The sequence below is a fragment of the Apiotrichum porosum genome, assembly GCF_003942205.1.
Source record: "Apiotrichum porosum strain DSM 27194 chromosome Unknown scaffold_5, whole genome shotgun sequence".
Lineage (NCBI taxonomy): Eukaryota > Fungi > Basidiomycota > Tremellomycetes > Trichosporonales > Trichosporonaceae > Apiotrichum > Apiotrichum porosum.
The window spans coordinates 1,077,380-1,104,859 of record NW_021167112.1 but is presented as its reverse complement, the minus strand read 5'-3'; the positions used below and the strand labels follow the sequence as shown (position 1 = coordinate 1,104,859).

Sequence of the window (27,480 nt, the reverse complement as noted above, 5' to 3'; positions counted from 1 at the left end):
ATGTACTAGCTTCCTAGTTGTACTGTAATCCCGCATGTTATGTACAAACTACATGCTCTCTGATCTCTGAACTCTGCGCTTACGAGCTGCTGTCGTGTTGACGAAGCTCGACGGCGATCAATTTGGGCCAGCCTTCTCTGGAGCTCTGTCCTTCCCTCCAGCCGTCGAGCCTTCCCTCATCCTTCCTTGCCTTCCCTATTCGTCTGACAATCACCCCATCTCCCATTCTCTACATCTCTCTAAGTACCAGCAGTTATCGTACTCATCAACACCCCTCAAGTCACATCCTCCCTCATCCCTCACCACTGACAGTCGTCAACATGCCAGTGGTGGCTCAGAAATTCGTGAGCTCACAGCTGGCCCGTGTCCACTAAACCTCACAGCGCCCGCTCAAGCAGGCGATACAGGCGCCCCAGGCCATCCAGACAGAGACTGTGCAGTCCCAACCCCAATCGCAGTCCCGGTCACAGCAGCAGGCGCTGAATAGCACCTCGCTCACGGCCGCCAGTAGTCTTGCCGCCATCAAAGCTACGGTTGAAATCGCGCTGGGCTCTATCGCGTATTTGCGGTGGGTGACGCCCTTTTGCTTCCTTCCACCGCTAACGAAACATGCAGCTCCTTTCTTCCCGAGGATCACTTCGACAGCAAGGAACTTACCTCCCTCAAGCACCCTTTTACCGAGGATGGAGTCTCATCGGCCCCTGATGAGGTCGCCAGTATCAAGGTCATGAAGATCAAGAGTGGATCGAGGTGAGTGAAGGGGCTCACCACCTAGTACACAGCCAACTCTGAACAGCGCAGAAGGTGATGCCTTCCTCAAGTACTTTGTATGTAGGGAAACTTATGCCTTTCCTGATGAATCAGAACGAGGGAGTCGTGGACGCTCTCGAGCGCAGTTACCTGAAGAGCATGGTTCTTTTGGTCCTCCTTGTGAGTGGCAATGTCGTACAGAGTTGACTCTCACAGGATCCAGTCAATGACCCCAATAAGTGCGTACTTGAAAAGAATGTGACGATGATACCTTACTAAAGGGTTTAGTATTATCGAATCGTACACCTTTGACTTCACCTACAGCACCGATACTGAGGGCCCATCGATTGCCTTTAACAGCTCCCAAAAGTCCGTCAGTTCTACGTCTAGCTTCTTCCTTCCCCAAACGGTTCCGGAGTTGCGCCTCGCGATCCGCAGCTTCATGTACAAGTTGATTCTGGGCCTCCAGGAGCTTGACCCACTCCCCCGTCACCGCTATGTGGACATCAAGCTCGTTTACCGTGACGATACGCCTCTCGAGTACGGGAATAACACAACGCTGCTTTTGCTGACCAGTCGCAGTTACGAACCACCCCAATTTCACCCAAACCCCGAGACGGAACGTCTCTTCATTGCCTCTCACAACCGTGATGAAGTGCCAAGGGCAGTCGAGGGCGGCACGCTCGACACACCGGACATGGGGTGAGTGTTGTTATTAATCCACACAACACTGACCCTCGAGTTTCTCCGTCACTGTTCTGTCAGCTGCGTCGTTCCTCCCTGTCAACAACGCAGGAGGGGTGGTCGATTTAAACACTCAACAGGCCATGTACAATGCACAGCTCGAAGACAGCAAAGCTAGGCGTGTCCACTGGGTGGGTGCCCTTGTAAGGTGTGACTTTACTGACCACCAAGGATGCCCAGACGCTCGCGCTTCATGCTGACCAACCAATGGAGCGCAAAGGGCGCACTGCCCACAAGGCTGCGCAGGTGGTTAACCAGATGAGCGACTCGCTTGAGATGGCTCAGGTGTGTTAAACAACTAACACAACTGTGACGTCGCTAACGGCTAGGATACTGATCGTCCTGCCGAGTGTGCCACGAATGAGAACGATGTGGCAGCCAACTTCTTGCCCGTTGCAGCTCCGCCTCACGCTGCTGAGAACCAAGCCCTTGGCTCGTCAGGCCCATCGTCGCCCATGAAGCGCAGTTCAAACAAGAAGACTGCCAAGAAAACAAACACCAAACCTAGGACCTTGAAGCCCCAGATAATCAAGGCTCAACCATCCCACACGCCCCAGATGGTAAAGACCAAGACGGTCAAGCTTAAGCCCACGAAGTCTCCTGGCCAATCCCGAGCTCAGCGCAGCCGTTCTCAGTCTGTCCTTCCTCCAGGCATGATCCATGTGGATGATCCACTGGTCCGCAAGTTCATTAGACAGAAGATCCCTGCTTCTCCCAAGATTGCGAGGGCAGCACCTACCAATATGGCCGAAGCCGCTACCAGGGCAGACCGTGCGACACCTTCGATGCCGCCGCCACCAACCCCCATTGCTACGCCGTCGGCCCCACCCCGTCAGCCACCTACCCCACGCCAGGTGTCCCATCCAGCTACACAACCTTCTCACCGCTCGGTTCCCCTTTCCCCATCTCGCTCTCAACCTGTCACTCAACTGAGGGCCAGCCGGGCTGCTTTCCCAATCAACTTCCCATTTGTTTAAATCAGATCGATCTAATTCCATTCCTGCCCACAACTCGCCCATTCTTCTGCGGATCCGAAGCCCATAAGCCCACACATGTTCATTGCGACATCCCATTTTCGAGCCCTTATTGCTCGGCAGCGTTCCAACTTTCCATGTTATATATTCTATGCCCCGGATGCAAGCCTGGTGTACTGTACTTACATGTTCACATCGGGTTATCGACCTGGTGGCCGGATTAGCTGACAGTTCGCAAATGGTGTGTGCAAATGAGCATTTGATTCCGCGACCACGGATATCTGGCACAGGCTCATGAATGCCGACTCAACAACCACACCCTGCTTCCAAACAATCCGTCCACCTCTGCGGTTTCCAACACTATATCTATGCCTGGGTCACCCTCGGGGAGCGCCGCCGCGGCAGGGCCAGAGGACATCGACTCTACCCGCATCCGCTTCTTGAGGGCTTGTGATAGATGCCGGTGAGTTGTGTAACACCTCGGCAAAGTGGTGCGTGCGCTAATGTTGTCACACAGTACTCGAAAGATAAAGGCATGTAGATATGGGCCGTGGACGACATCAGTAGCTTACCAAGACATCACAGTGTGGACACGAAAACCCGTGCGCCAAGTGTGTAGCTGCGAAAGCAGTCTGCTCATTCTCCACCAAGGTCGGCAACTCGCGGACAGTCCTGTCCAGTATCGAGGCCAAGTGAGTCCAAAGCCTTGTTCGCTGCAGCTAACTTGGTAGGGTGGAACTCAAGGACGATATAACACATCCCACTGTGTCTGACAAGAAGAGGGGTAATTCGGGGGACGATGAGGCGGCAAAGAAGCGACGCGGTGTGTTGCCCCACAATGACCTCCAACGCGTTCATGCTGACTCCCCCAGTCTTAGACTCGGACAAGACTGCCCACTTTTACGTGTCCTCCCATGGGTTGTCTCATCATGCTGGGTCAACGTCCGGATTGCCACTGCTGTGAGTCCGATCATTCAGTTGACAACTGACGTCACAGTGAGGCGACCCGTCGTCTGGCTAACCGCGACGATGATGAACCGAAGGAGAAGAGGACCGAACCGGACTGGCAGTGGCTGCAGGATCTCCTTCACGATGGGCCACCAGCCCCTCGGCCTGGCGATGACAATGGCAGCTCAGCAGAGTACTTTCCGGGACGTAATGTCGCTCGACCTCAATCCTCTGAACTTCTCATGTCCAGTATCGCGGGCACAAGTGAGCACCAACAACACCAAACGTGTGCTAATGAGCCAGTTCCACCCGACCTCATGAGCGACCTATTGCGCATCTTTTTCACAACGATTCATCCATTGTGGCCCATTCTGCACATCCCCACTTTCTTTTCAGATCTCAATCGATGGAACGACCACGCGTTTGCCGCACTGGTCGTGTCCATGTGCATGCTGGCGTCGAGGTACACAAACGACCTTCGGGTTCGGTCAGACCCAAGTAAGCCGATGCTCGCTACATCGCGCTGACGCTGTTCCAGACAACCCGGCCTCCTCAGGTCTCAGGTACTATGAGCTCTTCAACCGCTTGCTTGACCGAGCAATCACGTCCGACAATGTCATCTTCGCTATCCAGAGTAGATTCTTCGCTTCCATCTTCCAGAGTGTCGACAATGTTCCTCACCCGGTTGCCCAAGGCCTGTTTGCCGAAGCTCTTTCAAGAACACTTGATGGTGGCCTCCAAAGAACGGTTTCGTCGTCGGTCATGGGCAACTCTATCCTCCGCGAAATCCGATCGGTATGTCTACCTGACCTAACCATGACTGACCCTTCCTCAGCGTACCGCATGGGCAGTGTACGTGTGGGACAAACAAATTTCGGCCTTTTGCGGAAGGCCACATCTCATGCAGATGTGGGACATGGATGTTCGACTACCTGAACCGTTTGACAACGATGACACTCTGTCTTCGCCTCGCCACAACATTGACGACAACGATGCCGCCCACGTTGAGACTTTCCGACAACTCATTCAGGTGTCGGCTGTACTGGAGAGTGCTTTCCGTGCCTCGTCTCATCGACCCATCGTTCCTAATTGCGACTTTATGAACGAAGTTTCACGCGGGACGCGCCCGGATGACGACGATGCGGAACGGCTGGAGAAGACTATGGCTTCTGTGAACAAATGGAGGAGGTGAGACCACTAAAACGCTACATCTGTTAACATGAAGAAACGCGCCACCCGAAATTGCTGAACCAGTACCCAAAACGCGTTCCATGATGCGGGGTTACTCGGTTCCGACCGAGCAAGTGGCTTCCGTTGACCAGATGGTCCAGTTGTTGGTCGCTGCTCGCTACCTTCAGCTCGAAACCTTGAATCCGGAGCCCCAGGCAGAGCGGCTTGAGAGCTATCGAGCCATGCTCATTACGTCTGCTCGGGACTTGGTCTCCCTCGTGGTTCAGCTGGGTGCAACCTATCACCTTGCACGCTGTGACATTTGTGAGTTCTCTCAGCGTAACATACCTGACAGGCCACAGTGGTTGGTTACCGTCTCCTCTTCACCGGACGACTCCTCCTTGCATGTGTCCTCTCAGCGCGTACTGCAGGAAACGATGTCCAAGCTGAAGAAGCGACCAAAATCCTGCATGCGGCATCCGCGATTCTGCGCCACTTTGTTACCGTGTTCCCGGTCGCTCTGGGCTCGGCAGAGGTTCTCGACGAGACGACACGCGTATGCCGGGTGTCACGACCCGAGTCGCGTAGCCCTCCGCCCCCAGTACAGCGATTTGCATGGTACCGTCCGATTGCTCATCAGAGCAGCAAAAAGCGTGGACGTGACGAACGAAGCCCAAGTCCTCCCGTGACCATGATGGCACAGAGTTCCACTCGGAGTACTCAGCCCTCTGTAACGATTCCTTTGACGGAGCTGTCGCCCATCGACGCTACATTCTTTCGTGAGGCTAATGCCCCAACGCTCTCGCTCTTCAATTCATTGGATAACTTTGGGGGAGAATCGGACTTCTCATGGCTTTTGCCCGGTGCAGTAAGTACTTGACCTACAGTCCTGTCTTGGCCTCCGTTCTTTCGTTGCACGATACCTAACCCTGCAGACGGGAGACATCAACCTACCGTACTTTGATGTTTCTCATTAGCGACGGATGCTGCTGCATGTACTTTGGGAGGAGGCGCACGGATCCGGCAGAGCTCGTCTGGGCGGAGAAAGTACCCAGGACAGATGGTTTGCGAGTACTGGCGACGTTGTTGTATGTATTGCGGTCTTCTTGATGCTAAACATAAAAACAAAAACGGTCTTGTGAGCGGATTGTTAGGAAATAGTCTGTTGTTGAGCAGGTACTGATGTACTGATGTGACGTAACGTCGCGTGGCCCAAAAGAGGCCCCGCGTTCCCGTCGACTGGACATTACCTCAACCACCATTCCTCCGTTGTTGACATCCTCCATCTATCTCCTCCATTGTCGACCTCATCATGCCTGCGCCAAGGTGGTCTAACGGCCGACAGAGGCATCCGCCTCCATTGAGCTCACAGGTCAAGGAAGACGAGTCTGAATCGCAGTCGCAGCCCGCGGCGTCGGCCTTACCTCCCCCAACCCAACTCGAACGCCCAGCCGACTGCATCAATCGCGAATCGACACCAAATTTCGCTGTTCTCTGCAACATGATGGACCGCCTGAGGAGCGAGAAGGCAAACAAACGCTTTGATACTCTGAAGCGCTTCATGGACGTGTGGCGCCTCAAGGTTGGAAACGACCTGTATCCTTTAATCCGTCTTCTACTCCCTGATGTCAGTGCGAAAGCTCCAGCATTGCTGACGACGTTCAGCGAGACCGCGAAAGGCCCGTCTACAACCTCAAGGAACAAATGATGGCCAAGTGCTACATCGAAGTGCTTGGTCTAGATAAGAGCAGTGACGCCGCGCAGCGCTTGCAGAATTGGAAGCAGCCTGTGGAGGGACAAGTGAGCATCTCCGTTCGTTTCTCCCAGCACTGACCGCCAGGGGGAGAACTCCTCGGGAGACTTTGCTCGCGTCTGTTTCCATATCATCCAGGCTCGCTCAACTGTGGAGGAAGGCCGTCTCAGTGTGGAGGCCATTAACCTCATCCTCGACCAGCTGGCAAGGGGCAGACTGAAGCAGTAGGCCAGAACACACGGACACGCAAGCACCTATTGACGCCACAGAAACCAGATTGTTCCGATTTTGAGGAGAGTCAACGAGCAGTGCACTCCGACGGAGCAGGAATGGCTCATCCGTATCATTCTTAAAGGTTTTGCAAAGCCGACGAGCCATCGCTGACCCTGCAGATCTCCGCATCCAGATCCGCGAGAAGGGTATCTTCAACTGCTTCCACCCTGATGCCAACGCTCTATTCAATGTTTGTTCAGACCTTAAGCGGGTCTGCTGGACGTTGTACAAGCCCGACATTCGCCTAGAAAAGAACGCAAGTCGCAAACCAGGCACGTTGCTGACCAAAACAGGCAACCAACATTGAACTGTTCCGCTGCTTCCTTCCTCAGCTTTGCTATCGATCTCCCACGTCGTCTCACGAGGTGATTGCCAAGCTTGTCGGTGGACCGGACAACAAATTCATTATGGAGGAAAAGTTGGACGGCGAGCGTATTCAACTGCACATACGCAACTCCGGCGCAGAATGGTTCTACTGCTCGCGCAAAGCCAAAGACTACAGTGTGTTCCAGTTATGGACCAGGAGCTAATCTTGCCAGCCTATCTCTACGGCTCCCACGTCGGTGAAGGAAGTCTCACCCAGTTTATTTCCGGTGTCTTCAATGACAATGTTCACAAGTATGTTAGCCCCCTTGAAACTCTTTCACTGACGCTCAAGCATTATTCTTGATGGCGAGATGATGGTCTGGGATCCTGCGCTAGAAAAGTACCTCGCTTTCGGTTCACTCAAGACCGCGGCGCTGGGTAAGCTATGAGCTCGGTCTAGTTGTTGCTGACTGAGCAGACAGGATATACGACGAGAACTCCCCCAGGCCCTGTTGTACGTGGTGTTGCATCGCTCCGAGCTGATTTTGCAGTCAAGGTTTTCGACATCCTGTACCTTAATGGCCACTGCCTGACTGGCAAGCGACTCTCGGAGCGTAAAACCCTCCTCAAGAACCACATCTTCAAAGACCTCGACATGTTCCGCGGTCGCATCGAATTGGTCAATGAAGAGGAGGGCCGGACTGGAACTGATATTCGCAACATGCTCGAGCGCATTTTGGAGCAAAAGTAAGTTCACCAACTTGTATCGGCTGACAGTGCACAGGGGCGAGGGCATGGTTGTGAAGAAGGCCGACAGTCGCTATGTCACCAACTCGCGTGATGCAGACTGGATCAAAGTCAAGCCGGAATATGCCGACCAAATGGGCGAGGTAAGCAACAGAAACCTGGCTTTTGTCGTTAACTGGTCAGAACTTTGACCTTTTGGTCCTTGGCGAGTTTAGTGACCTAGTACTCTCTGACCCTCAGGCGGATGGTGGGGCAAAGGTGGCCGCACAGGCAAGCTCTCGAGTCTGCTCCTCGGCCTTCGTGTGCCCCAAGAAGACGATGGTTCCGGCGAGCGTCCCCTGTAAGCGATTATCAAGGTTTGCTTGGTCTTACTTGGCCAGGTTTAAAACGTTTGCGAGCGTCGGTTCAGGAATGAACTATGCCGACTACGAATGGATTCTGTGCGTGTAACAAGCGGGCTATCTAACCATACACAGCAAGAACCATAAAGATGACTGGAAGCCGTTTGACCGCAGTAACCCTCCCTATTGGTTGGAGATGGGAGCGACAGGTGTCGACGATAAACGTACGTGTTAAACCGCTGTGCCAGTCAATTCTGACATTCAGCTGATGTTTATATTAATCCGGAAAAGTGAGTGCGGTCGTCACATGTGACAGGCATTATTAACATGTCAAGATCGTTTGTTATCGAAGTCAAGGCGTCCGAGATTGTCGTGGCAGGTAGGTAACGTAAATTTATGGTAGCTTACCCTCTAGCCGGAGGATATGGCGTGGGCTACACCCTTCGTTTCCCCCGCTGTCGGTTCATTTACTGGGATCGACAGAGCCGTACCAATTCCTCTGGTGAGGAGCACAAAGACAGGGACATGTGGAACTGCGTGAGTGCCTGTACATATGTCAACACTGACACTTCACAGCTGAGCTTTGATGAGTTTACGGTCCTCATGCAACAGCCCAAGAAGCGGTATACGGACGATGATGGTGGAACGTGGGTGTTGATTTGGAGGAGCCAACTGACTGGCAGCTCCCGCAAGAAGCGCCGTGTCACGACAACCCGTCGCAAGGTGGAACTGTTCGAGAGCTTCCGCGGTCAAAAGCTATCCAACGCGTTAGTGGAAGACAGCATCTTCACTGGCATGACCTTCTGTAAGTCTAGCGTTGAGGGCCCCTGCTGAGGTTGCAGTCATTCCTAAGGATGCTCCAGGACACACCAAATCGGAGCTTGAAGCACTTGCTCACAAACATGGTGGCAACTTCACGCAGGCCCAGTTATCAGACGCCTCGGCGTTGGTCATCTCTCACGACGACAAATGTAAGTCCAGTCCCGGATGTACCTACTCTGGTACTCACTCAATGTGCAGCTCCCCGTGTCAAGGCCCAAATCCGCAAAGGTGTCAGTGTGATCAAGCCGCAGTGGATCTTCGAGTCGATTAAGCGCCACCGACCCATCCCTCTGCTCAAAGAGTTAGGTCGCTTTTGGATGTCGCCCGCACCACTAACTGAAGATTCCTTGCGTTCGCCTCCGACGACGATCAAGGGGGGCGCTACTACAACAAGACGCTAACGGAGTTTGACAAGATTAGCTTGGTACGAGATCGCACTGGCGAGGCTCTTGTCGAGGACGAAGCCGACGAGGAGATGCCCGAAGATGAAGAGCCTGAGGCAGACGAACTCAGGGAGCCCACACCACCCCCAACCAACCATCAAGTCAACGCTGCAGCTTTAGCAGTGGCATGGGGTATCGATGATGCGTCGGCCAGCTACCGCTACAAACCTCGTGAAGCTCCGTCTAGCCACTCGGATACCGCCTCGGATGGCGGGGACGACGGGGACGACACGGACGACGATCGCCACCACTCGGACTATGAGGAGGAGGAGTATGACGATGACTTCGCCATGGGACAGCCCGCTCCCGTAGAGGTGAATTATTGCAACAGTCTGCTTGCTGACACGTACAGTTCAATCTCAGCCTCGAACCCACCCTCCCTGAGCCCGAGTCGTCGCAGCACCAGCCACTCATGCGCATCTTTGACCCCAACAACCCGCCCGACACTGTAAGTGAAGTAATATCGAGTGCCACTGACACGCTCAGTATCAAGCCATGGGTGAGGGAGAGAACGTAAACGCATACGACGAGGACCAAATCTTCTCCCACCTTGTGTTCTACCTCGACACGCCAGACAATGCCAAGCTGAACGGCCTTGCCGAGTCTAGTCCCCCTTCTGCAGCTGGGGATAGGTGGGTAACAATAACCCCTGTGGTATGTGCTGAGCCTGTATAGACTGGCCGAGGCGGCCAAACAGCTGTCCGAGAACGGCGGTCGTATCGTCACCAATGTCCTGCACCCTAAGCTTACCCATATTGTGATGGATGACGAGGACTCTGGTCGTTATGTTGAGCTGGTGCGCGGGACTTCAAAGTGAGTTAGCACGGACAGACTGTATGCAAAGCTAATTGTGCAGGCCAAAGCACAAGCACATCGTCCTTCCATCCTGGGTGGTGGAGAGTGTCGACGAGGAGACTCTGATGGACGAGGATTGTGAGCTTTAGGGTGCTGGCACGCTGACTGACCTATCAGCACACAAGCCCAAGTAGCTCCACGTGATGAAGAAAGGCGGCCGACGTTGCTCGTATGGTGGCGACATGTTTGTACACAAGGAACTGAGATGCATGACAGTGGCCTCGCCTACGCCCAAGCTAGTCACACCCCCGCTTCGGGAAGGGCGGTTACGGAGGTATCAAAAAGTAAACAACAAAGTGGCAGCTCATAGAGGGATCGTTAAATGCGCTGTGGGAGGATACAAATGGCAACGCGAGGCCCAGCGAGGCCCAGCACGTAGACACAACGACAAGGGAGGTGCAGGATAGTGCAGGATGGAGATGGTTTGCAATTTACACCGCAAGCTTGCGGCGCTTGGCGACAGGTGAGTCGCCACAGTCGCTCAACGAGTAGTGGGTAGGGCTGGTGGGGGGAACGTCGGAGCGAGGAGTGCGAGTGGGCGATTCGGCATTCTTGAGACGTTCGAGTACGCCGCTCATCTCCCAAAGTGGGGTGGAGAGGAGGGCATTGGCTGAGGGGGGCATGCGAGCTGGACTGCCATATGTCAAGGGCGTCTTGGTCATCATGCCAGGGGTGCGCAGACCGCCAATACGAGGCGTCCGTTCGGCCGCAGCCGAGGAGCGGGTAACTGGCGTCTTGGGAATCGCGCCACGCTCTGTGTGGGTAACAAGTGACTGAAACGAGTCGTCGTCACGATCACGCTTCTGTGGAGTGGGCTTGAGGTCAAACGCAGGGTCAAGCTTGGCCTTGGGCGATGTGGGTGTGGTGGCGCGCATCATGTCGTCCTGGGTCCAAGCCTGCTGCAGTCCGCTGGGGTGGTGGTGGGATCCACGAGTGATGGTTGGTGGCATTGGGGACGATGTAGGCGACGACGACGTCTGAATAAGCGCTGGGGTCTTGAGAGCGCTCGACGTGAAGTGCTGGGAGCTGGAGGCCATGCTGGGTCGCGTACGCTCGCGCGAGGGAGTGATGAACATGTCGGGATCATCGTGCAGGAACCCACTGCTGCTGGCTTGCTGCTCCATGATGGGCGAAAGAGGTTCGGGCTGGGCGAGACGGACACGCTTGGGCACACTCCCGAAAACGTTGTCGCCACCACCAAAGACATTTTCCTCGTCCTCGTCACGGAGGTTCCTGCTGCTGTCGGGGTGGCCAATGGGAGGTCCCAGACTCATGGTGTTCCTGTTCTTTGATGCGTCGGGGTATTGAGGAGCGTGACACGGCTCTGGGACAAAGTCACCATCGTCCTCAAAGTCAAACGACGATGTGGTCTGCGAGTTGGGAATAGGAGGAGGGGATGAAGGAAGTGGCGGCGGTGCCATATGGTGCGGTTGAGGCTGCTGCATCATGGGTGGCAGCGGAATAGCGGGAACAGGTCCTTGGAGACAGTGTGGAGGAGGACCCGGGTGTGGCAGGCCTGGAGCGGCATGAACTGGTGGTGGCAGAGGAGCGGCCTCGTCCTTCAAAGCAGCCGCCTTGCGGTTCTTGCCCTTTCCCTTCCTCGGAACGTAGACCCTGCCCTCAGACTCGGCCTTTTCACGAAGGCGTTGGTCAACGGCCCGCTCGTGGAGCGTCTGGCGACAATAGGCGTGGTGAGGGTGGATGGGTGGGAAATTCTTGATAAACTTGTCTTCGGACGGCCAGTGGCATTTCTCGTTCTCATCAATGATCCAGATGCCACCTTTGCCAGGGGGGTACTTGTCCGTACGCGGAATGGTAACGAAGATCTTGTGGATTGATAGATTGTGGCGAACAGAGTTGCGCCACTGGTCGACGGTTTTGAAGTAAGGGTAGGCGGTCTCCACATAACGGTAAATGTGCTCCAGTGATAGGCCGCCTGCGGAGGACTTGAGGATGGCCTGGCCAATGATGCAGGCAAATGACTGCTGAGGGCGTTCCATTGAGCGAGCGCCGGGGGGAATACCCTCCACACCAGGGTCCTCAGCCACCTTTGTAAACTTTGCGCTTGTACGTCCACCACCAGTGGCTGGGCCAGCCTTGGGCAGTGGGCGTTGATGGCGCGCGGTGAGAGCTGTTGTCCTCTTAGCCGGAACCATGGCACGCGAGTCGCCTTGGGCAGGTTCCAGGGTTGGAACACGAGGACCCACCCGCTTGGTGGGAGAGTCGTTCTCGTCATCACTCAGCTCAATCTTGTTGTGGCGCGTAGAAGGACGCTCAATCGAGCTGCTGTTATCGCTCGAGCTGTCAATGGATGACGATGAAGGGAGGACGACCTTGTACGCTGCGTTTGTGGGTGTCGTGTGCGTGTCGTTCGAGTTGGGAGTCGTGAACGGCTGCAGTTGCGTGGGAGCTGGACCAAGAGCGCGTGCAGGTGAGATGCCCTGTGGGAGGTCGGCAGAGAACGGTGTCTGAAGCGGTCAGTCAGTACCTGTGGAGGCAGGGGAACCGCCAAAAAAAGCAACTTACTGTGTGGTACTCGTAGGCAACGGGGAGATGGTTTCCATCAAGCATCAAGCTGGCCTCGGATGAGCTACCGATGGCCGAGCCACCGAAAACGTCACCGCCGAGCATGTGGGGGCTGTCCGAGCGGGTCGTCGTCTGAATGGACGAGTGGCGCTGCATTGACATATAGTTGACTCCGGAAAAGGAAGGGCGGTGCTGCTGCGAGGGAGGGCGACTTGGGGGACCAGGGTGCATGGGCATCTGGTACTGCTGAAAGTCGGGTACTGGGGCTGGGGCGAGCATGTGCCCATGCTGATGGTGGCCAAGTGGACCAGGCGAGATGAGGGGCATGTGGGTTCCCATCTCTGGTGAGACCATGTGATCGTACTGGGGCGGGAGGTTGCCGGTCTGGATGGAGGGAGAGATCGAGTCGTCGTGTGTGTAGCCTGAGGGCCCGGGGTCGCCAAAAGATGAGTGACGGTTCATGTTGATGAACGCGACGGGACCGGGTACGAGGGGGCGTCTAGTTGGTATTGCAATGGTGGCGCGGTTTCTGGTCTTTATTGTTCAGCGCGATGGATAGATATCACACACAAAAGAAAAGCTCACCAGGACAAAACGCAGCTATCAGTGATGGCACACAGAGCGGTCTCCTGGCACGGGCACTGCTGCCTTTGAGCTCGTCAGCCGGTGACCAGCTTGGGACGATTGTTGAAAAATCCTCACCTGTGTGCCGTCGAGAACAATACGTGACGCGCGGATCAAAGCTGATGCTGATCTGATGCGACGCGTAGTGGTCCAAGCTGCAGCGCGAGGAGCGTTACCAGTGGAAGTGATGGTATATCGCCCCGTGCTGCGTTGCTAGGATCGGGGTGCGGGGAGCGAGAGCGGCACGTAACCAGAACAAAGGAGGAACGCGTAACACCAAAGTCGCGTGTGCTGTGTGCGGGGCGATCACCGTGTGCGGATGGCAGTAGAGTTGTATGTATCGCCGTAGCTAGACTTGAGGAGACGCGTAGTGGAAAGAGGAATGCGTTGTGGAGGATGGATGGGTGGAGTCGCGCGAGGGGGGTGGCAAGCGACGCGTCGAGCGTGGGTGGGGTTGAGGAAGAAAACGACCACGGGGGGGGGCGCGTTGTGTGGAGGGGAGAGGGGTCGCTTGGGGGTCACAGAAGAGGGGACGGCAGAGTGGCGGTGGGCTGTGGTGTACGATGAGACGCGAGAGGGCGAGGTGTGGGTGGGTGGGTGAGGATGGAGACTGTATATGTGGGAGAGACGATGGGAGAATGAGAGGGGAGAGGATGATATGAAAGGGGGGGAAGAGAGAGGGAAGACGGCTTCCAGGCAGGGGCACGGGCGGGGGGCGGCGGCGGCGGAAGCAAATTGGCGTCGTCGAGCGAGAGGATGGGCTGCCTAGCGAGCGAGAAAAAGCAAAGAGAGGCGCGCTCCAACTGTTTTCAGGGTAAACACACACGCACACACGCCCGCACGCACCCACCCACACACCCGCGTCACCGGTCCCACACATTACAACGGCGGCGCACACTGGCGTGTCAGGCACACACACACCCACCCACACCCGTCTCTCCCCCCTCTCCCGTCTGTACACTGTACATGCGTGCTGTTGTCAGTGATCAGTGATGGTGGTGGTGGTGGTGGTGGTGGTGGTGGTGGTGGTGGTGGTGATGCGCAGCAATGCATGCTTTCCATATCCTATGTTTCTGCATGACGTGTGCAGAACCTGCACGCTCCCCACACCACCACAGATCCACAGACGCGCCTTGGGCAAACGCGTCGCGCGGTTGGCTCAACAAGCCTTAAATTGTGTCACACTATGTCAGTACTACTGCGGGCCGAGTCCAGCCGCGCATTGCACTGTGGCTAGTTAGCGAGTGTACTAGTGTGGCCTGTACATACATACTGTGCATGCTGTGGCAGCACCCATAAAATGACATGTACCTTGTTCATGTCGTCGTTCCCGTCGGCCGTCATGAACCCCCGCCATCTGCCCCGCTCTCCGACTGACGCCATGCCGACAGACAACGTTAGACACTGTACACTGGTACACCGGCCACGGGGCCACGGACATCCGGTACCCGTAGTTGATCGCTACAACACCCCAAAGCAAGGGCCAACTGGTAGACACATACATATACACCAACCTGATAACCTCTCTAGATCTCTAGCCTGCCATGATATATTGCATTTCGCAGATCGATCGCGGTGGCTTGCACGCGATCCATACTCCGCGACGGGTGACCCTCCTCGGAGCTCGCTCGGCGCCTGTTCAATTTGGCTCGGCTCGAGCGGGGTTCATGCCGCGACGCGTTTGTTTCCGTCAAGCCAACAGTGGCCCAGTGGCCAGTGGCCAGTGGCCAGCTTCCATAGCCTCTACATATCTACACGATGGCCCTGGGGTAAAATTGCATCTATTCAAGTGAGCCTTGTGCTTGGGCGGGCGGGGCTTGTATGTACAGTACAGTACGGTAGAGTCCCCAGACTGATTGTTGAGCTCCCCATATGGATTGGCGTGCAGTTCAATAACGCCTTGTGCTATGTATGGCAAGCTTTCGATGCGCCGGGCTGCATAGTCTGCAAGTCAGGAAGACAGCGTTGGGGGGGGGGGGGGGGGGGGGCAGAGATCGGGCAGAGGCCAGAAGATTGTCACAGATCGATCACAGAACGGACTGTGGTCAACGGATCAACGGATCACCGTGCGCCAAGCGACCATGCGGGGGCCCCATCCATCCACTCCACATGGGCACACAATGTCTCTCCCACCCCCCCGCCCTCACCCAACTTTTCCCCGCCCAGCTTATGCTCTTCACCGCATATCCTTCTCAATCATCTGCCGCATGTGCGGCCTCACCCTCTCCATCACACCTTTCAACACGACCGCCCCAAGCATCGATCGCATCGTTCACTCCCTCCACACCACAAATGCGGCTCGCGGACCCAACGCCAAAGGCGTCTACGCACGTCGCTTCCAAACGCCAGCTGGTGACGTGCTTGTCACGCTCGGTGCCAGTGTTCTCGGCCTTCGCGGCACTCTCACAGCCCAACCGCTTGTAGGAAAGCGCGGTGTGTTGGCATGGAATGGTCAAGTGTTCGGCGGCCTCGATGTAGGCATTACAGAGAATGACACGCGCAAGATCTTTCAACGTCTCGAACAAGGCGAAGCACCCAACAAGGTGTTCAACTCGATTGAAGGACCGTACGTACTGTTAAACAAACCTATTGGGCAACAGAGCTTAACGAGTGCAGCTATACATTTGTCTACATTTCTGTGCGTCACAAAGAAGACAAATAGGCATGACAGCCAAAGTACCAACGTGTCGACTGACCAAACACAGTTTGCCTCGCGTGCCATCTTCTTTGGCGTTGACCCATTGTCACGGCGATCGCTTCTCCTTCACGCCGGCGATGAAGACTCACATCCGATCTTTATTCTCACTTCATCGCGCAGTGCCGAAGCACGCCTGCAAGGCGTTGCCATGCGAACGCTGGACGGCGGACAGACTGGAGTGATTGACCTAACAGCGTTGCCTACAGGAGTGCGTTGTTCCTGTCGTCGCCCAGTTATGGCTCAAGCTAACATTTGTGGACAGATGCTTGATTTCAGCGCTGCTCTGAAGATTGAGACGCGTTCAGTGAGTGACAGCATAAACGATTCAGGTCCATATTGTAGATTGACTATTAAAGGACATTGCCCCAGTCAACAAGGCAACACCACCAGCGGATCCGGGAACCGCAGCAGCCGAGGCAGAATGCGACACATTTATTGCAAGGCTGGAAGGTGCGGTACGGAGACGTGTGGAAAACATACCAGAGCGTTCACCTGGGTAGGTTGCTCACACCATGTGTGGCGCTGACGCCCACAGCTCTGCCCGCGTGGCGCTCCTCTTCTCGGGCGGTGTCGACTGTTCACTTCTAGCAGCACTGGTTCACCGCTGTCTTCCAGCAGGTGAGCCAATCGAACTTGTCAACGTCGCATTTGAGCAACCGCGTGCCAAGGAAAACGTCAACGGAAACAAGAAGGGCAAGCAACGCGCACCGGAGCGCAACCCGTACGACGTCCCCGACCGTGTTTCGGGGCGCGATGCGGTGGAAGAGCTCCGTGGGGCGTGCCCCGGTCGCGACTTTCGCTTTGTCCAAGTCGACGTGGACGTTGAAGAGAGTCGCGCACACCGCCAGGAGATCCTGGACCTTATGTACCCCAACAAGACGGAGATGGACCTCTCTCTCGGATACCCACTCTACTTTGCGTCGCGAGGCGTTGGAGTCGTTGACTTTGGATATGGGCCGGTACCGTACACTGTCGGTGCCAAGGTGTACATCTCGGGCCTTGGCGCAGACGAGTGAGTTGGACGTGTCCTTTTCGACCGAAAGCGATCAAGGCTCACCCAGCTACAGACAACTTGGGGGATACTCTCGCCACAGGCGAGCATTCGAGCGTGGGGCATGGCCGATGCTCATTGACGAGCTCCAGCTTGACCTTGACCGTCTCCCTCAACGAAACTTGTCACGAGACGATCGCATGCTCTCATCTCACGCCCGAGACGCTCGATACCCATATCTGGACCTTGAGTTTGTTCGTTACGTTTCGTCCCTTCCCATCTGGGCAAAATGCTACCCCCTCTTGCCACCTGGAGAAGGGGACAAGGTTCTCATTCGTCTGGGGGCACAGCAGTGTGGTCTACAAGTCACGGGTAAACGGGTCAAGCGCGCGATGCAGTTTGGAACCAAGAGCGCAAAGCTGAACGAGGCCCCCGCCAGAGGGTTTGGCGCCGGCGAGGTGGTCGTTCAGGATTAGACAATTGTAACAACAACTATGCCGTAGCAGCCTCAAGAAACGGACAGACGTTTCTTGTTTGCTACCATGCAAAGGTACCAATGAAGGCTCATCATCACAAGGAGACGACACCACTTGCCAAGCACACTTTCTTTTCTACATTGCAGCATAGGTATCATTCCGCCACTACCACTTGATCACTTGTCGAGGAGAACATTGAGGGCCTTCTGGAAGTCATACCCGTTTGCGTCCAGGGCATCCACCACTAAGCCACGCGGGAAGCCCATGGAGCAAAGCTGAGCCAGTCAGTAACAATGCACCAAACTACGGAATACGTACCTTCTTCACATCCTCGAGGTCGTCAGCCTGGGGAAGGTCCGGGCGCTCTGGAAGGGGTGGAGCGTTGGCCACGGCGTTCGAGCTACTTCTGTCAGCCATAGCAACCTCGCAATAACTCACGTCGGCTCAAAGTCGCCACCAAAGGCGTCATCAAAGGACAGAGTGTTGGATTGGCCCGCCGCAGGAGCCGTGGTGGAGCCGACTCCCCACTCATCTGCTCCACGGCCCTGTTCCTGGACAGACTCCTTGCCGACCTTCGGAGACACAACCTCGTAGGTTTGAATGAGGGAGTTGGAGTTATCGGAGCTCGAGTGGGTCGGGTTTTCAAACTCGTCATCAAAGCTAGCAAACTCGTCGTCAAAGGCACTGTTCGGGTTGGCTGCCTTCGGCGCCGCAGTGGTCTTTGTAGGCGGAAGGTCAGAGAAGTCAAACTCATCCTCGTCGTCAAACTGCGACATCTTAGGGAGGGCGTGCACGGTAGGGACAGCAGCCGTGAACGGGACGCCAAACGGATCATGAGCCTCACTAGCAGAGGGGGCAGAAGGAGGTTGAGATGGCGGGCTCGTCCCACCTACGGCAGCACCGAATGGGTCGAAAGCTGCACCAGTCGATGGCTGAGTGGGCGCAATCGAAACACCGAACGCGTCGATGGTGGGCACAGCGGAAGGAGCCGGGGCTCCGAAAGGGTCGATGGACGCCAAAGGAGCCGAAGGAGCAGGTGCGCCGAACGGGTCCGTAGTCGATGAAGGAGCCGAGGTAGCAGTCGCACCGGTAGACGGCAGAACCGGAACAACAGGCGCGTTGTGATCGTCAGTAGACGACACGGGAGCCGGAAGCGGCGGGGTAGGAGCCGGGGCACCGAACGGGTCGGTCGATAAAGGACCAGATGCTCCAAACGGGTCGAGAGCGGGGGATGTCGTCGACGGAACCGAGAGGCCCGGGGATGCAGGGGTAGGAATCTTGGTCGGTGACGCCAGTCCAGATCCAGCCGATCCACGGGCTACAGGGGGCGGGGGCGCACTGCGACGGACCTTGTGGTCATCGGTGGGCAATGTGGTGACCTCGGGGGAGGTAGAAGTGACAACAGGAGCAATGGCTGAGGGCAGACCCTGCTCAGGAGGGGTGACCTGACGGCTGCCATAGTCGGGCCTGGGGCCATCAACGTCTTCGGGGCCCTCGTCCTCATCCGACGACTCGTTGTCGTCCTCGTCAACCTTCGACGCCGGAGCAACGGCAACGGCCTCGCCAGTGGGTTCAACAGACGGAGTGGCAGGGCTGCTGGACGGGGCAATGTCCTGCGTCGATGCGGTACGCTCAGTGTCAGGACGGAGGTCGGTAACGAGCGCGGGGGAAATTCCAGATGGGATTGGGAGTTCGGGCATATCCTGCAGAGACGAGACAACACTGGTCGCGTGGATATCATTGTTCTGAGTAGTAGGACCTTCAGAGTTGTCGTCAAAGTCGGCAAATGCAGTGTCGAAATCTGTTGCTTCACCAGCCGAAGGCTGCTCGACAGCAGTGTGGAATGAATCACCAAAACCAGAGTCATCAAAGCCAGAACCACCCACGCTGCGCTGTGCAACCTCGGGTGTGGCTTGGCCGAAGGGATCGTCTTCCTGCATCGTGGACGGCACATTGTTAGAAGAGTCGGTGACTGGAATGCCAAAGGGGTCAACGTCGATGGCCGCGTTGCCATCGCCAGCAATGGCGGCACCACTGTCGTGCGCGAGATCGTTGCCTGCTGAAACGGCAGCAGTTGGCTGCATTTCGGAGGTTGCCGATTCATGGTCTTCAGACCCAAGGGCAAAGACACCAGCCGCAACACCGGCGGCGACGCCAGCCCCCCCGAGGGCAACAGCAGCTGCGGAGTGGGAGTGGTCTGGCGTACTGGAGACTTGACGTTGGATAGGCGACTTGTTAAAGCGGTCAAAGGGGTTGTTGGATCTCTGCGACGCGCCTGTTGCTTCGGGGCTCAGGGTTTGAGGAGTGCGGGGAAGCGGGACACCGGCAGGCGCGGGGAACGATGCACTGTCAATGGCGGACGTCTGAGTAACACCAAACGCATCGTCACCCTCGATAGCCTTCTCGGTGTCGCGTACCTCCTGCTGGACCGCATCGCGAGATCCTTCGGCAGTGGACAGCTGCTTTTTGGCAATGGTGACCATGCCTTTCTGCTGCCTCGCGTCCTTTTTAAACTTCTCGAGAAGAAGCTTCAGGCCAGTTTTCTCGTCCTCAAGCTCCTTCATGCGCCTCTGAAGACCTCGCACTTCCTCCTTGTCGCTGAGGAGCGCCTGCTCCAACTCGTCCTTCTCAAGCCTCATCGCGGTGAGGTCACTTTCAGCCGAAATAACATCCGCTTGGAGTTGCTTGAGGGAAACAGCCTGCTCTCCGACGCGAACACGGAGATCGGAAACAGTCTTGGATTCGGCCTCGTGCCTAGAACGAGCAGTTGCCAGCTCAGCCTCGAGGGCCGCAAGTTGCGAGGCGGAGGCAGCGGCATTTTGCTCCAGCTCGGCCCTCGATGTTTCCAGCTCGTGAACAGACCGGGTTGTGTTCTCCAGCTGGTTCTTCTTGTTGCCAATTTCAGCCGATCTGTCCAGAACCGAGGTGGGGGCGGCACTCGTCTCGTCACCAAGGAGATCAGCAGCAGGTTGAGGAGTAGTGGCTGTTCTGGTCAGCTTCGAAATTTCCCTTTTACTCACCAAACACGGACTGCTGACGCTGGAAGACTGGCGCAGATTCCTGAACGGTAGTGCGCCTCGACGGAGGCTGGGGCAAGAACGGCTGAGGGGCACTGGCTTGCTCAGGAGCATCGTCGAAGAGATCGAACAAGTCCTTTGAAGCAGTTGGAGGTGCCGATGGAGCACCGACGGCCTGCGACCGAAGGTGGGGGGGAATCAAGCTGTGAGGGACAGTCGTGGGCAGCTCCTTGCCAGACAGTTTGCTGTTGATGAGGTGCATGGCCACGGCAAACTCGCTGCGGTCAAGCTTGCCCTCCTGGCGAATGTCTGCCAGATCCCTGGCCCAGTTAGCCTTACATACCAGTAGTGCTTACTCACCAGATGCTCGCCAGAGAGCCCTCATCCAGCTGACTCTGGAGCATGAATGGCACTGCGACGTCACCCTCGATAACACCCTTGTTCTGAGTGTCAAGCTGAGCGAAGAAGCGATCGGAGGTTGCCTTGGCCTCGGGGGTGACATCCCAAGGAACACCTCCCGTGTTCTGAGTGGGCAAGGCAAACGCCATAGCGCTCGTTGACTGGCGTGAAGGTGTGATCGTTGATGACCTAGGTGGGGTGGCGATAGGGGGGGTATAGCTTTGGCCCGTGATTTGAGGCTGCAGCGTACCGGTGAGCTGACGCTGAATGGGGCTGGTCGGGCCTGTGTGTGTGGCTTGAACGCCCGTGGTGACAGGAGGTGGTCGGCCACCCGATGCCGCCTCATACGTTCCCGGGGGAAGAGTCATGGGGAGAGCAAGACTCGGATTCGCCATGGAGCTCTGGATGAGGTACATGCCGATGATAAAGTCTGGGAGGTCGAGAGCGCCGCGTTGCTGAGTGTCCGCAAGATTCCTGTGGATGTCAGACACTGGCACAACGACAAGTAAACATACCAGATCAATCCCAACTTGTCATAGTTTAGCTTGCTCTTCAAGAACACATCCCGGGCTTTGTCACCGCTGACTAGGCCATTGGACGGCCCACAGCCGACGAAAATGCGAGTGAACTTGGTACGGTCGGCCGCCGTCAAAGGGGGAAGGGCACCGGTGCCGGTCGTGTTGGCTGAAAGCGGAGTCTGGGCGAGGGGGGGTTGTTGGGGTGGTGCCGGGTAGCCACTAAATGTGGGATACGGACCTGCCTTGTTCACCAGAGAAGCATCGACCTGGGTTTGGTTGCCCTTCTGCAGCCAACCGATGACCCTGGCCGCTCTGTACCACCCGTCCTTGGTGATGAAGCCATTGTTGTCCGGGTCTGCAATGGCCCAGACTTCACCGAGTGTCTGTTGCGGGAGTCCAGATGCAGTAAGCAAAGGGAGAGCCTCGGATCCAGGGAGGACACCTGTCTGTGGTGCACGTCAGCGTTGTCGGCGAGGGAGATTGCGGTGCGCAGGTGGGCCGACTGACGTTATCCTTGTTGACAGCTGCAAATAGCTGATCGTAGTACTGCTGCTCGTGGCCAGTTGGGGCGACCATTGCAGGCTGCCGCTACTAGGAGGAGAGAGTAACCAGTACGTTAGAGGAGGGTGGATGGAAAGAGATGTGGCCGATGTGGGTTGACGGTCGATGAACGAGATGGTGAAGAGGAGAGCACGACTCGGCCCCCGTCATCCCCACTGGCCGCACGTCATGGGCGCGCAAGCGCCGGGGCCTCCCAGGGAGCTTAACAGGGAGGGCCATTTTACATCGGGATATCCCGAGACGCCGAGCGAAGACGGTTCAGTGATGAGTGAGAGCAAGTGGTGACTTTCGCCGTCCACTGCGCCACTGCTAACCAACAACGACCAGCACAAAAAGACATAGAATGGTCAAGCCAGCAGCTTCGTCATCATCATCTATGTTTGCCGCGCCAAGATGGGTCAATTCGTTCTACTCCAAGTTTCCCCTCGTCACTCTTGACCAGCAAGACACGGTTGACTGGAAGCAGACGCGCACCCTCGGCGCCGTTCAGTCACCCTACACTCTCTGGGTGAGTTTGACCTGTGGTTGCGGAACGCGAGAACCACTTGTGCCATACAAGCTATCCAGAGTAGAATTTAGTAGCCACTACTGACTTTGCCACAGATTCACGAGTCGTCAACCAAGGCGCACCCTCACAATCGCGACTGGGCTTCGAACGTTCCATCTTCTCTCCGTGCTCAGCTTCTCTTTTTGCTGCGCGCCGTTCCTATCCAGATCCGACCATGGGCAAACGAGTATGCAGCTCCCAAGGGCAAGTTGCCTGCTCTACACATCATGAGCGAGAACCGACTTGTTGCTGCCGACGACATCCGAACTTGGCTCGACTCCACCCATCCTCTCAAAGGCAAGGCCACGAGGTAAGCAAAGAGCCACACCTGTCAGAATGCTTACTGGCAGCCTCCAAGGAATGCCTAGCCAAGTGGCGTATGACGATGCCCTCGCGGTTGCCCAACTCATACTTGTGCGCCTGCAGCCAGCGTATCTTGCTTCCACCGCCGCCAATGGCAAAGAGCTGGCGCTGCTCTTGCCTGAGCCCCCCGCTCTGGTCGGCGGTCTCACCACCCCACTCCCTGCATCATTGACTGGTGACGATAGGGTCCTTGACCTCGAAGACCTGGTTGAACAGGGCATTGAGGCTCTGCAAGCACTCCGGGCCAAACTGGGCAGCTCTTGGGCTCTCGGCGCCGAGTGAGTCCAAGCTCCGCCGTTTAAGCGAGACACGCTGACTCTGTTCAGATCGGCCACGCCTTTGGATGCTCTTATTGCCTCCCATCTATATTGCATTTACGCTCTGCCAGCGTCATCATCCCTGCGCTGCAAGCTCGAAGAGTACGCGGACCTGGGTGACTATGTTGACATGGTCCTGGACTTTGCCAGCCGTGCGCTGTCGCCATAGCTGCATTTATACAATTTGCATGCACCCCGCGGGTGCTATATTAGTCCTCGTCGGACATCAACTCCGCCAGTTCACGCTCCTCCTCCTCAGTCATGGTTGCCCCACTGTTTGGCTTCACTGGCTCATAGTTTAACGGCACCGGGTTGAGCAGATCTGCGGTGGTCAACGCACCGCTCGCGAGATGTAATTGGAAACGACGCACCGTCAATCGACCACCGCCTCAGTGTGGCGTCCAGGCCTGCAGACACGATGATCACTTCTTTCTTACCACCGGCATCCTTAATCCAGGTGACCAAAGCAGAGACTTCGCCACAGTGACCGGAGACAATTGCCACAGGCTGGTTGTGGTCGCCGTCGAGGGTGGCAGCATCCCACACCCTGATGTCCTCATCCTCAGACCCAGTGACAATGTACGGTAAGCCGTTCGGATTCGGGAGAATCGACTTGACGTAGCTTGGGTGCTGCAGGATGACGGGGGTGGTCCCATGTAGACGCGCTGTATTGTCCATAGAGACTTCGGGTCAACATCACAAGAGGCATCAGTCACTCACTACTCCACAGTCCGTCATCGGTACGAGCCAAGCCGGCAATGCTCGTCTCGTGGCCAGGCAAATCGCGGACAAACGTCAGAGGATAGGTGCCTGTGGGCAACTGGAATCATGAGACAACGTGACTATGAAGGCAAAACTCACATGGGAGATCTTCCATTCTTTCAGCACCCCCATAGAGTCAGCTGTCCAGACGAGCATGATGGAAGGCTCCTCTTCGCACAACGCATATGCTGCCGAATCCACAGGCCGGGTGTGCTCTTTCACAACCTGGCGGGACACTGGAATACCCTTCTCGGTAAGAGGGGAGAGGTCCCAGAGGCGGAATGACTTGTCCGACGAGGTTGACAGTAGCATGGGAGGGACAGTGGGCAGGACAGTCGTGGACTTGACAAAATCGCTGTGAGCTTCCAAAGTGTGGACCAACTGGCCAGACTGGAACCATAAGCACTCTGTCTTATCATTACCGGCTCGACTCACATCGGCATCCCAGATCCGGATAGTCTTGTCCCACGACGAAGTGATAAGAGCTAGCCAGGGTCGCTGGCCTCCAACCTGGTGCAAACGGACGGAAGTGACAGGACCCTTGTGACCTTTGTACAGAATCTTGGTGCGTCCAGACTGACCGTTAGAAGATTATGCAAGCTGGATGTCACTTACGTTGAGGTCAAGTCGACGGGCTTGCCAGCCAGACTCTGCTGTCCACGCATCTTGGCCACGCACAACAAGGTCGAGCACCTTGCTAGTAACCTTGATGGGGTTGCCGACTTTTTCAGCAGCGACAATCTTGCGCTCGCGCGTCGATGCATCGGCGAGTTGCTGAGACGATTGAAAGAGGAGACCAGTGTCGGTTGTCTGCATGGTGAGCCGAGATCAGAAGATGTACAATGACAGACAAACGTCATGGTGTGGAAGTCAGTGGACAATCGCTCGCGGTCATCCCCGGCGCGCTCGTTGCACGTTGTCGGCCAGTCACGTGTCCGTGCCTGAGTAACATAAAAACACGTCGATGGATATCTAAGTGGTCGTGAAGCGTGCAAAACCGTGCAATCGTGGAGCTCATCGATCATCGAGTCGCAAGGTTTTGTATTTGCGCAGTGAAATCCAAGCACTATATATCATCGCCGTCCCAGTAGACATTTCGGATTCATTGTTTCTGGTTTCTTTACAGAGGGTTCCCTCCTTGACATCCGTAACTACTTCTCACTGAAGGCACCGCTGGCCGTCCGAACGGATGGCAGCCTGCCCGTAGTCACGCCTATCGAGACCATCATCGGTTGGAAGGATGTCCCGGTCAAAGATTGCACGAGGCAGACCCATGGTCCTGTAGCTGGTCAGTACTGCCAACCCCTTCACACTCCTTCAGGCAGTTGTCCCGAGGGTCTGGATCGGCAGAGTGCTCGCGCGGACCATAACGTTTCTGTGTTGCCTAATCTCTCCCGACCCTCATTGTCTTCTCATCTTGCCTTGCCCAAGGTACGTACACGCAAGCATTCGGGACGTCCACGATGGCAGCGACGTGGGCCTCGACAGGGGCAGCCGACAACAGCAGGTCTGCGGTCGTCAGCGTTTAACATCCACAGGACAGTCACTTACGAGCTTGCTCGCGGGTGTAGCCAAGGCGCTGAATATAATCCATACAGTTGAGCGCTGCCTGCTTGTATGCAACAGTGGCATCCATGGAGTACTGCGTTCCATCGCCATTCACATCTGCAATATTAGCATTACTTCTGGCGGCATCTCTCATGATAAAGCAGCTCACCAACTGAGAGTCCTTCGAAGATGACCTGTTCCTTGTACATGGGATCAATGGGAGAGGGCTGCAGGATGGTCAAGTAATGCCAGGAATATGGGGCAGTGATGCAGCCCCGTAGAGGTGAAGCAGACTCACAGTAAAGATTGGCTGCTTCAAGCCAAGTTTCGTCACACCATCCTTGATGATGGACGTCTTCAGAGTGGCAATACCAGCCTACCAGCTTCAGCCCCTTCCGTAACCACAAAATTACCATTTCTATAGCCCCGCAAAATGAGAGCTCGCCATCCCCTTGCGCAAAGTGAAGATCGCCCAGCGATAAATTGGCACCCTCGATGTATACGGGGAAATAACCTACAAATGAGCCGCTGTCCGTCACACATTATTACCCAACCAACGTTCCCGTACTCACCCCTTGAGCCTCTAGACAAGTTCTTGATGTCCACGTTCCCACCATGCTCTCGTCCCGGGATTGTCCTGGCGCCCTCAGTATAGACGTTTCGACGCGTTGTGTCAGGAAGATCTTGTCCGACGTAAGCCCCCGTAGGGTTTGGGAGCAGTGCCACGTCTGGAACTGCTTGGGGATAAGCTGCGACAAGCGCCCTTTCACGCTTGTTCCAAATGTCAAGCAGTTCTTGGCTTGGGGCTGTGCCGATAAGACCCTGGCAGTCAGTAGGGCTGACACAAATGTGGTGGACAGCATTGGGGCAGCTATCAACTCTTAAGTGACAACTCACGGGATGTGGAATGCCCGCGAACTTCACCCCCGGGATATGCCTTGACGAGGCGTATATACCTGTATCGTCCGTTGAGTCTACAATCCCAGCTAGAAGACGCAGCCAGCTGCCGTCTTACCCTCAAAATCCCAGATCGCCTTCGCCGCCTTGGTGTCGAACGTGGTGGAAAAGAGACCACCTCCGTTGGTCCCTTTTGCTAGTCAGAAAAGCCACTGCCGACCAACTCACTCTCAAAGACGCCGGTGTAACCCCATTGCATCTGTTCGAAGGGGGTGATGTCTAGTATATCAACCACAAGAACGTCACCCGGTTGGGTACCCTCAATGGCGATGGGGCCGCTGAGATAGTGGATTTTGGTAAGATCAACATTCTTCACGTCGTCGGCGTTGTCCGAGTTTGAGATCTGACCACCGGTCCATTCGTGACACTCGACTTTGAAGACCTCGCCAGGTTTGACGGTAACGTAAGCTGGAATGTCGGGGCTGTCGGTTAGTATACCGGTTGCAGTTGACTGGCCATAACCCACTGCCAGCGATTCATGAGACCTTTCTGCTCCGCAGCAGGCCTGAAGGGGTCAACAGTCACGACCGTCTTGTGCTCAAGGCGATTGGTTTGGGCCATGTTGAGGAGACAGGTGGTGTAGGTGACAATTTCTGTTTGCGTGTTGAGGTTAATGCAAATCACTGGATCACTGGATCACTGGATCACTGGATCACTGGATCACTGGATCACTGGAGCAAGCGAGAAGGGCAGAGTGAGGGGGTGGGTGGCTGCGCCGCCTCTTTAAGTATGTAGCCTGGGAACTTCCCCCACGATCCCATGACGCTTCCATGCCCGGGCATGCCCACTTTATGGTCATGTGGTCAGAGATAGTGTATCAAGATTGTGGGCGGCCTTGTGCTAGCTTGTAAGCCGGGTATCTTTGGTGCATGAGAATGCGTCACTGATCACTGCGTCATATGACACCGATTGGCGCGCGGTCTGTGCCTGAGATCCGGAAGCCGTCTCGATACGAATGCGAAATCTGTAACGAGTCTCTACGGCTGATTGATACAGGTAGTCGTGCGCCAGCCTCCCACAAGGTAGTCCGGTAGTCTGGACCTGTTTACT

At 56.0% G+C, this 27,480-nt stretch overlaps 9 protein-coding genes across 9 annotated transcripts; 4 read left to right on the top strand and 5 right to left on the bottom strand.

Moving 5' to 3' along the window:
* Positions 1-320: 320 nt before the first annotated feature.
* EHS24_007685 (uncharacterized protein) lies at positions 321-5,563 on the top strand (the record flags this gene model as incomplete). Its single annotated transcript, XM_028623030.1, has 20 exons — positions 321-344; positions 384-568; positions 616-750; positions 797-827; positions 865-930; positions 967-989; positions 1,039-1,290; positions 1,333-1,452; positions 1,493-1,625; positions 1,666-1,779; positions 1,824-2,325; positions 3,100-3,160; positions 3,200-3,291; positions 3,341-3,428; positions 3,466-3,914; positions 3,955-4,211; positions 4,252-4,604; positions 4,642-4,910; positions 4,949-5,454; positions 5,522-5,563. 20 exons carry the CDS (start codon positions 321-323, stop codon positions 5,561-5,563), a joined length of 3,702 nt encoding a protein of 1,233 aa, XP_028476923.1.
* Positions 5,564-5,898: 335 nt separating this feature from the next.
* Positions 5,899-10,260, top strand: LIG4 (DNA ligase (ATP); the record flags this gene model as incomplete). Its single annotated transcript, XM_028623029.1, has 25 exons — positions 5,899-6,213; positions 6,252-6,386; positions 6,427-6,563; positions 6,609-6,694; positions 6,732-6,802; positions 6,906-7,113; positions 7,152-7,230; positions 7,271-7,356; positions 7,397-7,432; positions 7,470-7,665; positions 7,703-7,808; positions 7,849-8,105; positions 8,142-8,230; positions 8,272-8,296; positions 8,342-8,385; positions 8,422-8,543; positions 8,583-8,811; positions 8,849-8,977; positions 9,027-9,129; positions 9,171-9,585; positions 9,624-9,719; positions 9,758-9,903; positions 9,947-10,084; positions 10,128-10,204; positions 10,244-10,260. The coding sequence occupies 25 exons, from the start codon at positions 5,899-5,901 to the stop codon at positions 10,258-10,260; spliced, it is 3,342 nt and encodes a 1,113-aa protein (XP_028476922.1).
* Positions 10,261-10,557: 297 nt separating this feature from the next.
* EHS24_007683 (uncharacterized protein) lies at positions 10,558-13,114 on the bottom strand (the record flags this gene model as incomplete). Its single annotated transcript, XM_028623028.1, has 2 exons — positions 10,558-12,594; positions 12,653-13,114. 2 exons carry the CDS (start codon positions 13,112-13,114, stop codon positions 10,558-10,560), a joined length of 2,499 nt encoding a protein of 832 aa, XP_028476921.1.
* Positions 13,115-15,396: 2,282 nt separating this feature from the next.
* Positions 15,397-17,441, top strand: EHS24_007682 (uncharacterized protein; the record flags this gene model as incomplete). The annotated part of the gene is made up of 7 exons (XM_028623027.1): positions 15,397-15,842; positions 15,893-15,914; positions 15,982-16,182; positions 16,237-16,278; positions 16,331-16,470; positions 16,510-16,986; positions 17,042-17,441. 7 exons carry the CDS (start codon positions 15,397-15,399, stop codon positions 17,439-17,441), a joined length of 1,728 nt encoding a protein of 575 aa, XP_028476920.1.
* A 176-nt stretch (positions 17,442-17,617) lies between these two features.
* EHS24_007681 (uncharacterized protein) lies at positions 17,618-21,951 on the bottom strand (the record flags this gene model as incomplete). Its single annotated transcript, XM_028623026.1, has 7 exons — positions 17,618-17,716; positions 17,760-17,841; positions 17,880-20,424; positions 20,462-20,778; positions 20,819-21,331; positions 21,373-21,821; positions 21,883-21,951. The coding sequence occupies 7 exons, from the start codon at positions 21,949-21,951 to the stop codon at positions 17,618-17,620; spliced, it is 4,074 nt and encodes a 1,357-aa protein (XP_028476919.1).
* A 328-nt stretch (positions 21,952-22,279) lies between these two features.
* EHS24_007680 (uncharacterized protein) lies at positions 22,280-23,332 on the top strand (the record flags this gene model as incomplete). The annotated part of the gene is made up of 4 exons (XM_028623025.1): positions 22,280-22,444; positions 22,540-22,793; positions 22,834-23,124; positions 23,173-23,332. 4 exons carry the CDS (start codon positions 22,280-22,282, stop codon positions 23,330-23,332), a joined length of 870 nt encoding a protein of 289 aa, XP_028476918.1.
* A 40-nt stretch (positions 23,333-23,372) lies between these two features.
* EHS24_007679 (uncharacterized protein) lies at positions 23,373-24,741 on the bottom strand (the record flags this gene model as incomplete). Its single annotated transcript, XM_028623024.1, has 6 exons — positions 23,373-23,485; positions 23,535-23,828; positions 23,884-23,983; positions 24,025-24,315; positions 24,361-24,486; positions 24,541-24,741. The coding sequence occupies 6 exons, from the start codon at positions 24,739-24,741 to the stop codon at positions 23,373-23,375; spliced, it is 1,125 nt and encodes a 374-aa protein (XP_028476917.1).
* A 342-nt stretch (positions 24,742-25,083) lies between these two features.
* Positions 25,084-25,889, bottom strand: EHS24_007678 (uncharacterized protein; the record flags this gene model as incomplete). Its single annotated transcript, XM_028623023.1, has 6 exons — positions 25,084-25,204; positions 25,365-25,434; positions 25,477-25,590; positions 25,643-25,700; positions 25,772-25,849; positions 25,887-25,889. The coding sequence occupies 6 exons, from the start codon at positions 25,887-25,889 to the stop codon at positions 25,084-25,086; spliced, it is 444 nt and encodes a 147-aa protein (XP_028476916.1).
* A 570-nt stretch (positions 25,890-26,459) lies between these two features.
* Positions 26,460-26,991, bottom strand: EHS24_007677 (uncharacterized protein; the record flags this gene model as incomplete). Its single annotated transcript, XM_028623022.1, has 4 exons — positions 26,460-26,560; positions 26,599-26,649; positions 26,689-26,852; positions 26,897-26,991. 4 exons carry the CDS (start codon positions 26,989-26,991, stop codon positions 26,460-26,462), a joined length of 411 nt encoding a protein of 136 aa, XP_028476915.1.
* Positions 26,992-27,480: the final 489 nt, after the last annotated feature.